General features: G+C 35.9%; 1 protein-coding gene across 2 annotated transcripts in view; it reads left to right on the plus strand.

The window, feature by feature from the left end:
* The window catches only part of LOC137400036 (transforming growth factor beta receptor type 3-like), a 31,114-nt gene that overhangs the window by 1,886 nt on the left and 16,821 nt on the right, over window positions 1–12,407 (plus strand). Inside the window, exon 2 of one of the 2 annotated variants that reach the window (XM_068086344.1) lies at window positions 3,326–3,427. The exons of the other annotated variant lie outside the window; for it this stretch is intronic. Within the exon in view, the coding sequence (XP_067942445.1) occupies window positions 3,373–3,427 (55 nt within the window). The 5' untranslated portion in view covers window positions 3,326–3,372. The remainder of the gene's footprint in view (window positions 1–3,325; window positions 3,428–12,407) is intronic. 2 annotated transcript variants of the gene reach the window in all.

The raw sequence follows: 12,407 nt of genomic DNA on the forward strand, positions 1-12,407 counted from the left end.
CTAGTTTTTGTGGTAAAGAGGAGACGGCTGTGGTATGGACATCGCATTAGGGTAACCACAAAGACAGCCAGATAAATAATTGACAAAGAGGAAGGCTGTTATTATACAATGTAGAGAGGAAAGTGCTGGCTGTTTTGTGTTTATGACTTCAGGCTATTGACCCTTGTTCTATTGGTTTCCTCGTATATCCTGCTGAGTTATTGGTCTCGATAATTTGTCTCCAAACAGCCTAGTAGTGAAGTTAAGAAAGAATAGAATGCTGTTCAAAACTCGTATAGTTTAAAACAAAAGCAACCTTCTACAAGTTACATTTCATCTTAGCTGAAGGAGATGTGAGACAAAAAGTCTTTTAACCACTTTATGCCGTCACTACTTTTTCATGTTTAAATTGAGACAAAAGCCTATTGTTGATTTGCCTTCCAAGGTCTGCTTTTTTGAGGTTGCATGATAGCTATGCATTTTTATGTCCGAGTACAGAATACTACTCATATGTGTATATGGCAAAAATATTGATTAGTTTTAAATTTTTAATGCAGCTTAAAACGGATTACTTTCGCGCGTTTTAATTTTTTTAATGTATACTTTTAATATATAAACAAGTTTGATAGAAACAAACGTTTAAGAAACATTAAACTTACAAGCGAAATATACAATTACTAGTACGCTCGCAGTCCTGCGCACTGTGAGAGATCGTCATGAGGAATCAGTATGAACATAATTAGCTATTTCGCTACTAAATTAATTTTTTTATCCGGACATAATTAGGCTACATATTCAGTAAAGCCTAATATTTGACAAGAGCGCCTATAAATTGTCATAACCTTTGAAAGACACATTCTATGAAAATATTTTGATACCAAATTAACCATCATAAAATGTTATATCAACTGATGCCGGGAAAATTACCACAGATGCATTGCAGAATGAGAATGAACACTTTTTTGGCCATTTTCGAAAAGACGGTGAGCATGTCCGAGTGAAATGATTTATCAATATTAATACAGTTTACGGGATTATTATTACTGATAAAATATGAATATTAACTCTCAGTAATACTATTGTTCAATAAAAATCACCCAAAGTTCATAGATCTAAAATTAGTAAAACTTCGAAGCTGTAATGCGCCTAGCACAACCAGTCCTTGCAAATAATAAATTGCGATAAAAATAAAAGTTTTTGCATAGCGGAACTATGCTCAAGTTGGGTTGTTTACATTTTTTGATTGGCTCAACAGATAGAGATAATTTTTTTTTTGTTAGAAGTACAGATAGATACAGTAATTTATTAACTATGTTTTTACTACATGATCAGAAACGATCTGTACAAGCTTTCTGAAGATGCATCATGCGGCTCTTGGCCGTACAGAAACGCTTTGCTGAGCCATAGTACGTTGGCCCTAACACCCAAAAAGTCAATATCCAAGCTGTAAGGCGCCTGACTGGTGTAGTGATAGCATTCTTGCCTTCGGATTCCAATGCCCTGGGTTTGATCACCACGCGAGGCAATCTTTTTCCGGGCAGGTGGACACTGCTTTTATTATAGTATAGATTAACAGACAGTAGCACGTTATAGACTTGTGTTCCTTAGCAATTCCTATGGTGAGAGTCGGGTGGAATCACCACGCACCTTAATTAGATTTGATTTGTGATAAGTCTTTGGTTGGAGTGGTAGAAGGTTTGTTATATAGCTTCAATGGTTTCAGGTTGAAAAGATGACATCATAGCATTTCCTGTTTCGAGCATTTTTTACTGTACTCCAGGCATTTCGCGAAGACAAAGGATTTTAGTAGAAGTATTAAACATTTTGCAGTAATTCTTTCATTCAGACTCCAATATGTGTTTTATGTTGGTAAACCATTTTGTAATAAAACCAATGCTAGTTGCTGTTTCAACTGTTAGAGGAAACTTCTGTCAGCTGCTTTCAGGATCACAGTGGTGGTTAGTTTCCTAATTTCAAAAACCGCTCCCCTAACCAGTTTTTTTATGATAGCAAAAACTAGGGGTACTATATTGTGCATTAATAATATCGTGCATCAGTAAATGATTAATTTTATGGGAATTGTTTACTTATGATGATATGAAACTCGATGATGTGAAACTCACTCAAAAAATCTGTTGCATATTTCTGTAGTTCAAAAATAATGACTAGCTCTTGCGGTTTTATGAAAGTTAGGGAATGTGTATAAACCACCTAGCCTTTTATCATGCCCTAGCCTTCTCTGGTTATAGAAGTCCATCAACGTGACCACTGACTTCCATCTGGTTGAGGCGCAACCTTCCATTGCTTTTTTATAGTCTGTTGATTCTACAAGTAAGATAATGGACCCATGAAGAGGTTTCTATATCATAACAAACTTGGCAGCTGCTTCTATCAGAGATTCCACTATTATTATTGTTATTATTATTCCGCCTGTGACAATGCTTGGAAAATGATTAGTCTGGGTCTAGGAATGTGATGACAACCAGATGAGTTTTTAATTGGTAGAATGTTTGAGAGACCTGAAGTCTATCTAACAGACAATTTGGTTTTAAACTTGTGTGACCTGTTCTTGGTTTATTTGTTTAGCAATTTACTAGACATGTAGTCTTGTTTTAATATACAGCGTTTTTTTATAGAACCTTGTTAATGTTTAATTAATTTTTGTTATGTCATGAACTTTAATATGTATAAGTGTTGATAGTCTCGGGTTGATTTTCTGATAGGGGTTTTCCTTGACAATGTCCGTGGTTGGTATCGAAAATGTGGCTATTGCCAAGGTTTTTTGGTTTTTTATGTTTCTGAAGCATAACATTAGGCATGGTTTTATCAGAAATTTCAACTTGAAGTATTAAATTCATTTTATACTTCAAGTTAAAATGAATTTAATACAGTCTTTGGTGATATTTTGATACAAAATTCAAAATAATATTATTTTATAAGTTATAAAAGTGGTAGGGATAAAAGGAAACGATAATTTGACCCTTTTAGTTTATGCATAGAAAATGAACGATGGTCAAACCTCTACATACATGTTTAGTTCTTTCTGAAACCTGCTCTATTTATTAAAACAGACAAAAGTCTGCAGTGATAATCACCGCAGACAGTCCTACAGCAATAAAACAACTGAGTTATGACAGACAGATGTACAAAACACATAAAGATACAATCAATAAATATAAGTTTTAACTATTACCTAGTTTTGGGGACATGTTTAGGGACTTTGGGGACATGCGTGGGAACCTTGGGGACATGCGTGGAGACCTTGGGGATGTGCGTGAGGACCTTGGGCACATGCCGATCAAGCATAGGTTTTGTGATGCAATATTGCTATCCAACCTGTTTGCAGGAGAGAATGCTGGCTACAGTGAAAGACTAGCGATAATCTGAAGGGAGATGGAAGCCCACCTTTTTCTCTTTCTACTCACTCACTTGTATCTTCCTTGTTCAGGTAAGTCACTGCAAGTTTGGGTCAAGTTTTACACATGTTTGTATCTGAGTCCAGTCTATCTGTTAAACTTAATTGTGTTGTTGGAACAGTGTTTGGTATAACCAAAAATCTGTCAACTCGCCAACATATTTTTTCTGTATTATTAGGAAATGTCAACAAAAGAAACAGACTTTTATTTAGACACCCCTCATTATTATTCAATGCACTTAAATGTAAAGAAATGAGTTTCTGGTTGTTATATTATACCTTATATATTATATCTTATATATTATATCTTATATATTATATCTTATATATTATATCTTATATATTATATCTTATATATTATATCTTATATATTATATCTTATATATTATATCTTATATATTATATCTTATATATTATATCTTATATATTATATCTTATATATTATATCTTATATATTATACCTTATATATTATATATTATATCTTATATATTATATCTTATATATTATATCTTATATATTATATCTTATATATTATATCTTATATATTATATCTTATATATTATATCTTATATATTATATCTTATATATTATATCTTATATATTATATCTTATATATTATATATTATATCTTATATATTATATCTTATATATTATATCTTATATATTATATCTTATATATTATATATTATATCTTATATATTATATCTTATATATTATATCTTATATATTATATCTTATATATTATATCTTATATATTATATCTTTCTCTTAGTTCTCGATCGATAGTCAGTCTGCTGACAACAGATTTCTTTAGTTTAACCCTTTGAACCCAGGACGGTCGGTATTCCGGCATTTCGGAGGGTGTGGCAGAAACCCTAATGGCTAAAATACTGGCATCCATATGGCTCTATTTACAAATGCTGTTTCTATATAACAGCGTAAACCAATCATATTAATTCTTGCATAGAGTTAGAACAGAAATTTTACTTCCATTTTTAACCATTTTCAAATATCTTTATCTACTTCCTTCGTTATAATAAAAATTTTATTATGTTGATATCGTGAAAAAAATTGAAATGATTCGCTTATTCGTATGAATTTTTTTTCGAAGGAACTTCTTCGTTTTCGTGTGATAGAATCAAATACTAGTCCCGCAGTGGGCTATCATAAACGGAAAGAAATAGATTACGCTTTCCGCGACAGTGAATCACCGTTGCCGAAATGGTTTACATTGTACAGGCTTTCGTGGATGCTTGGCAAACTATCAGGAAAGTCTGATAGCTGCAAACTTTCACCGGTGTATTCTCATCGCTTCATCAATGCCATCGGTTTACAGTGCTTATAGTCGACGATGAATACGGAGAGGACAACTCCGACATCGGTGATATAGTGTAAACCAGCCTTTAGAGAGTTTGATGTTTACGCTTGTCATTTCGTTTTGATTGGCTGGCTAGTTGTCAGGGAATGTGTTAAAAGTTAATCGTATTGAAAAAGGTAGTTTGCTTTACAATAAAACTCGGTCACTCTACAATAACATTACTTCCTGCTACACTAAGACTTTTGTACTACCGATCACATGTTGCTGGCATACTAATGCATTGCTAATGCATACTAATGCTTGTTATATGCATTACTAATGCATATAACAAGTTATCTAGGTACATTTTTATTTGGTCTTGGCTTTATTTTACCAATCAATACCAATAAAAGCTAATCAGACCGTGTGGAAAAATAATAACTTTAGTATCCAATATAGTAGAAATCAATAGTATTTAAAAAAGAAATTCCTGTCACAGAAGGAGGTTCTAGATGTAGATGAATTGATTTACATAAAAATCAAGAGCGAAGGATTACATTCGTGTTTGATCCCTTCAGAGCTCTTTACAGAGCTCTGTAAAGAGCTCTTGACAGAGCTCTTGTTGCAAGGTTGAAGCCAGCACCAATGTTTCACAACGCCTTACATGACGCCTCTAGTGTGCTTCACCCCTTTATATTTATTTTCGCAACATTATGTTGAACAACCAAAAGCCTTAAGGCCTTCCTTCCTCGGAATGAAACTCTTTTTATGCTGTCCTTCCTAGTGAAAAATTCTTTTTTGTAATAATGCAGTCATATGTACGCTTGTGAGGTCATGCTCAGAATGTCATATTGAATGCTGTCGATCAGTGTTGGCTGTAGATGTACTAATCAGCAGTGCAAATTACCTTTACACCGGTGCCCTCATTTGCACAAACCCTGTAATCCTAATTATTTCTTATAATAATATACAAGTCAACCTTAAGGCCTGGTCACACGAGCACGGAACTGAACTAAATGACGCAAAACGACGTCGCTCTCAACTGTAAAAAGTTCGGCCGAAGACATTTCTGGCTGAAACGAACCATTTCGGTGCTGCTCGAAATTTGAATTTGCCGAACCCTTGCTCTTATTGGCTGGTTAAAATTCTAAAATTCTAGCGAGCACGCGTCACATTTCTCCTTACGTGTGTGTGAGTAAAGTTAAAAAAGAAATGGGACGATACTTTTATTTCGTTAAATAAACAACATGAAGCAATTTACGACAAGGTTCACCCGGACTTATGATTGTGTTGCATAAATGTAAGATGCTGCACATAAGTTTTGCATAAATGTAAACGAATGATTGTGATTTTCTTTCGTGTAGAATATAAGTAATGTGTCATATTCATCCTGATGAAGTATCGTTGACTGATTTATTTATGTAAAACCACAGTACTATGATAAAGACTGTTTTTGTTTGTTATGTACTCAGCATAGAAAAACATTCATAAGTTAATAAAAAATATAATTATGTTGATGGGAAGGGTTAGCAAAATCTTTGTATCGAGGGACTTGCTTTGAGCAGCTGAACGATCATCTGATAAATCTGCTGTAATTATAATTTATAATGGTTCCTCAAAGTTTTTTGTTTACAATAGAAATATTTAACTCAAATACAACTACTAATGGAACCGTGTCCTGTCTCTATACATATGGTACCTAGGAAGCGAAGTGACTTCGGATGCCGTGTGACATGTGCCACGAACCGAACCAGCCTCTGAACCGATCCTACGTCGGTTCGGTGCTCGTGTGACCACGCCTTTAGCGATATCCTTTTATGTGTGTGATTTCAAGGCTATTGCAAAGTACTTCGTTCCGTCTTTACACAAACTCTGAGTCTGGTTTCAGTTGGAGTCTTTTTGCATAGTGACAAACGTTCAGGAGTTGTATAGGACAAATGTTACTTGTTGGATTTTCACCAATGAGGGCAAAGTGTTATGCATATCAGAAAAGAAATAGCCTACTAATTAAAGTGAAATCTTAGATTCTAGTTAACTTTTATTTTAAATGGCCTGATATACTCTTATTAAACTCTCTGGGGCTAATATTCTCAAAATACAGCCTGCTAAAATGTAAAACTGTTACATCTATTGGTCTTTGACTTTTAAGGCTGGTTCACACTATATCGCCATTGTCCTCTCAGCAATTCCTCGTCGACTATGTGCTCTGTAAACCGATGGCTTATTGAGGCAGTGCGGATGTGTCAGGAAAGATTGCAGTTGTCAACCTTTCACGATAGTTTGCCGACCATTCATAAGTCTGTGCAAAATGCACCACTTTGGCGAGGGTGATTGGCTGTCGCGGATTGCTTGATCTATATTTTATCCATGACAGTTGCTGCAGGACTAGCATTTCATCGTTTCCATGACTACATGTATAATGAAAATGCTATACTATGGACTATTCACTGATGTAAATACTGATGAGTTGGGGATAGTTTTATCACTATGATCGCAGACGACCACCGAAGTAGAGCTGTATATCTTCACCGAGTCCCACGACCAATGGAAGCGTATATGGGAGCTCGCTCATTTCCAAACAAACAGGCCGCGCTTACTATTTTTATATAAGTTATAATGGAGAGGCCGCAACATTAACTAACCAAAATTACTCTCATCGGCAGTCGCTTTAAAATTGATTGTTGTATCATACACCATTTGAAAGAGCACAAAATTCCCTACATAAAGCTACTAATAACTTTTTTGTAAAAACGTAAAGATGCAAAAAGGAGCGGTATTGAGAGCGAGGTATGAGTATTCCATTAGAGATCAGTATGTCGATCGGGTATTTTTGGAACACAAGCGTTTTTGTTTCCGGTTTTTGATGCGGGACACTGTGAAGCTATACGGCTCTGCACTAAAGTATTTTGGGATTAACGCTGACATATGAAGATATGTCAGCATTAATCCAGTCTTTAAAAAACTGATATTTTCCAATCGGCTTCCATCGATGTACTGCTGAATCCTGAGATAATCACTATTGCTCTTGCTATCAGAGCTTCAGCAAGCGATGCAGAACCACAAAATTGTATAAAATTTTTTATCCCGTTTTAGTTTTTGAAAACCATTCTGACTGAAAATAGACTGCAGTGCATAGACCACACGAGTTAGTTTGGGCCACTACAACTACTTTTGTTAGTTTGGGCCACTACAACTACTTTTGTCAAATACAATCAATATTTCAGGGTTGATTCTTTTCAATGAGCGGAATCAGCCTTTAAAGTTTAATTACAACCACAGTGTTGGCACAACAACTATCGATCTTTCATACCACGATGTCAGCCTGTACCGACCTTAAGCATTGGCCTAGTGATCATATTTGTGTCATAGACAGTCACTGTGTTTTCATGACATGATTAATTCACAAGTTTCTGTCATCTGTCACGTAGAAACGATAAAAACCCGAAAGTCAAGTGATTTTTGTTGCTCAAATTTTTTATCAAATGTTTCAAGGTTGTGAAAAACGAAACTGGCACTTGCAAATGATTCGCGAAAAGTCGCCGCCCAAGTTATTCCATTTTAAACATTTTCCATACTTCAGTCATTCATATTTTGAAATCGTGCTGCTAAGCAAGACAGGAGTATCCCGCTATGATCCTTGGCATAGAGTTTCTTATCTTTTTTAACAAAGCGCTCGCATAAATCCGCAACACGCGAATGAATATACTCAAACACTTATCGCACGGTAAGTCAGCGTGTGCACAATTCCAAATTCTCATCATCTGCGTTATGGAAACATAGTGATAGTTTATAATACTAAGTAGAAGTAGTCATTTTGTCGCGCTCATGACTGAGGAGCTCAGCCCAAAGTTGCATAACTTCATTGGTATTCAGGGTAATCGATAAGGTCTATGGACCCCCTTTGTCTTGGCCGTGTTTGATTTCAGCTTTGATTGCAATGCAAATAGTAACTTACTATAATGAATATAGTTACTCTACTTTGTTCAGTGCACGCCTTTGGCTGCCAGCGCATGCCGTTCGCTGCTTTCTTTCATTGTACCTGTCCTCTCCTATTCACCTAGTGTTGTTGGTTTAATGGCTTTGGTGCAACCTCCTTGGGGCATGGTATCCCAGAATCCTCGTGTCATTCATCCATATACGAGGCCAATACAAGTTCTCTAGTCATGCGTATGGGGTGTTTGTTTCTATTCTTTTTATAAAAAGTAATTTGTGCGATTATAAAATTTGGGCCAGCTATATAACTGCTTATAGGCTTTAGGAGTGGTTAAATGGATGGGTACACAAGGCCATGTTTGGCCACTGTCCTATTTAGCACATGTCTTTGAAAGATGACTCACGTCAAAATTTAAAAGCTTTTATCGGAAAATTTAGATATGTTTTGATCATGTGAGATTTGTCTTGTTGTTTCATGTGATTTCGCTGTCAGGATGTTTTAAGGTTAAAATGACTCAAGATCAAAACATAAGTAACCGATGCAGGTGATACAGTACGTGCATATTTATCACTTATAAACATTAGACACGGCTACCAGCATCCTGTTTAGAGAAGTCTCGGCTTTTCTTTTCTCAACGTTTTAGCCGTAAATATTTTTTACCAATTTTAATCTCGCAACATCCTGGCTGTCAGACTATCTCGAAATCTCGAATGATCGAAAAACATCTATAATTTCTGATAAAATCTTTTAAAATTTGTTGGGAGTGAACTTTTCCATGCATTCCTACTAGACCGGAAACCTTTTTATATGGCTCAAATATCACCGACTCAATCTGCTAGTGATGAGTACTCTTCACATATTTTTGAAAATTACCGGAACTAATCAAGGGCTGGGCAATACGACAACCAAACCTCAGTATCTGCTGTAGTAAGTTTGGGTTGGAAGAAGAAACCCACTTAGCCTTAAAGTACGGCCACACGTTACGAATTATTCGTTCAATCTGACCGAATTCACGAAATTCACAGAATTCACAGATTTATTCGGCCGAATATCACAGAATTATCTGAGCTGTGCATGCACACCGAATTCTTCGATGAAACGCTTTTAATTGGCTAAACAATTTTTTAGCGAGCACGATTCTAGCAGCTTTTGCAATTTGTATAGTCCAAGATCTGTACCAGGACACACAATAAAAGTATCAGCATAATTCAACATAGTACATACGATGCAGCTGACTTAATCGCGCTATTGTCAGTTCTTTATTGCTCGGACAGCATGGTTACAAATAGTTTCTTTTTTAATAAATTTAATTTAATAAATTTAATAATAATTTATTTTTAGCAACAAAAGTCCCGTAATAGAAAGAGTTGCCATCTTTGGCGTAATCAAGTTAGGTGCATTGTATTTACTATGGCGAATTGTCGTACTATTTTTTTACATGTAGCGTTATTTGCCTCGGACTATATAAATTGCAAAAGCTGCTGGAATCGTGTTCGCTAACCAGAAATAACGCAATTTAGGCAGCTGCACCGTATGTACTATGTTAAATTGCGCTAGTTTTTTACCAGCGCAATTTTTATTGTGTCGTTATTGTCGTTTTTATTGTGTGTCGTTATTGTCATTTTTATTGTGTGTCGTTATACTTGTCTCGGATTTTACTAATTGCCAAAGCTGCTAGAATCGTGCTCGCTAAAAAAATTGTTTAGCGTTTAAAAGCGTTTCATCGAAGAATTCGGTGTGCATGCACAGCTCAGACAATTCTGTTCATTTCGTGATTTCGTTCCGATTGAACGAATAATTCGTCACGTGTGGCCTTACCTTTAAAGCTTGCATCCGAATGGTATTGGTCACAATATCTGTAAAGCCCAAATTAGTTTAGTCATGTACAACCGAAGCTCGTTTGTCATTGGGCAGCTTAAGGCTGGTTCACACTATATTGCCATATCTCGGCGTTGATGCCACAATCCATCGTTTTTTTGACATCATCACCCTGTTTGCACATACGCTCGTCCACAAAAAAGCCGCCATCTTTGTAGAAAACGATCATCATTCTCTTGATTAATAGTATTTTTCGGTGTTGTTTAGATACTAAAATAAAAAATTTGCAAACAAAAGCATTGTTGGCAATAATTAATTGCAGAAGCTTCAGTTTTTTAACGATAAAAGTTGTCCATAAAGATGGCAGACAACGATAGAATGACGTCACGAAAAAACGAAGGATACTTCGTTGATCGTCGATAGTAATAATGTTCACACTATCACAAACCCATCAGCGTTTACATCAACAAATACTCCGTGAGATAGTGTTCTCATTTTTCTTTTAAAATTTTTGTGAAGAAACCTTTTTGTTTTTGTGTGCTTGAATGAAATACTAGTCTCGCAGCAACTATTTTAGACGGAAATAAATAAATCACGCTCTCCGCGACCACGAATTACTATCGCCGAAGTGATTCACATTTAAAAAGCGTCGTCGATGCTCGGCAGAATATCGAGAAAACTTGACAGCTGCAAACTTTCACGACACATCCGCGTCGCTTCGCCGATGCCATGGTTTACGTTTCACATCATCGATGATGAACGCCGAAAGGATACGCCGTCATACGACAATGTAGTGTGACCAGCTTTTACTGTTAGCGAATGCGTAATTTCTTCACAGGCCATTATTTATATTTCGATTAAAAATGTAGCAAAAGGAATCAGGTGGCCATTGCACAGGAAATAGCTGGAGCAACCTTAATTTTGTGAGTTCAGTTCTGACCCTTGAACCTTGTGATCACTACATAGAAACTCTTGTTACTTCGAAAGCTTAAGCCTGGTTCCCATATCGATTGCGAGACTCCGGCAGTAACATGCGCAGCATGGTAACATGTATATGGGAACCAGGCTTTATGGCCAATTCTTACTGCAGTTATTACCATTATAATAATGGTAATAACTACTTCGTTAACAGAATAATTCTGTTAACGAAATAGTGCAATAGTACATTAGTAAAGCAGCCATGAAAATCGTCTTCAGCGTATAACTTCATTGGCTAATGTTGAGCTCAAATTGGTATTATTATAAATAGCAATTTTCTATAAAGGGTAGTGATACAAATCTATGTTTTCCACAATGTCGTGTCTTTTCTGAAATATCTACAGCCGCTCCTTAGTTGATCTATAGAATCGTTTCTCAAAAGGTAGCAATAGTTCATAGGTGAATAAGTACATAACATTGTTACATTAGACATCCGGCCGCACACAAGCTTGGCATATGAGCAGAATAACTTTCTGGATTACTATTTGCAGGCACTAGCCATCTGACTCACTTTAGTATCTGTGAATAGCAATTAGTTCCCTATATGAAAAAGTAAAGATGGAGGTTGCATTTGTAGTTGTATCTGTATTGTAGGTTGCAATATTATGTTTCCATTGCTAGAATGATGTGAATTTGGAGTTGTGCGCACGTCGAGTTACTCTGCGATCAGTGTTTCAATGGACGTTCGCATGTTGCGGATTGATGCGGCACTTTGTTAAAAAAGATAAGGATTTGTACGGCGGAGGTCATAGCGGCGCATTCCTGTCTTGCTTAGCAATACGATTTCGAAATAGGAATGGCTGAAGTGTGGAAAATGTTTAAAATAGAATAGCTTGTACGGCATTTTTTGCTCATCAATTGCTTGTGCCATTTTTACCTTTCAGAAGCATAAAACATTCGATAAAAATTTGTGGGTAACAAAACTCGCTTGACTCGCAGGACCTTTTCATTTACATCTTGTGGATGAGTGAAGCTTGCGAATAAA

Source organism: Watersipora subatra, chromosome 7 (genome assembly GCF_963576615.1).
Source record: "Watersipora subatra chromosome 7, tzWatSuba1.1, whole genome shotgun sequence".
NCBI lineage: Eukaryota > Metazoa > Bryozoa > Gymnolaemata > Cheilostomatida > Watersiporidae > Watersipora > Watersipora subatra.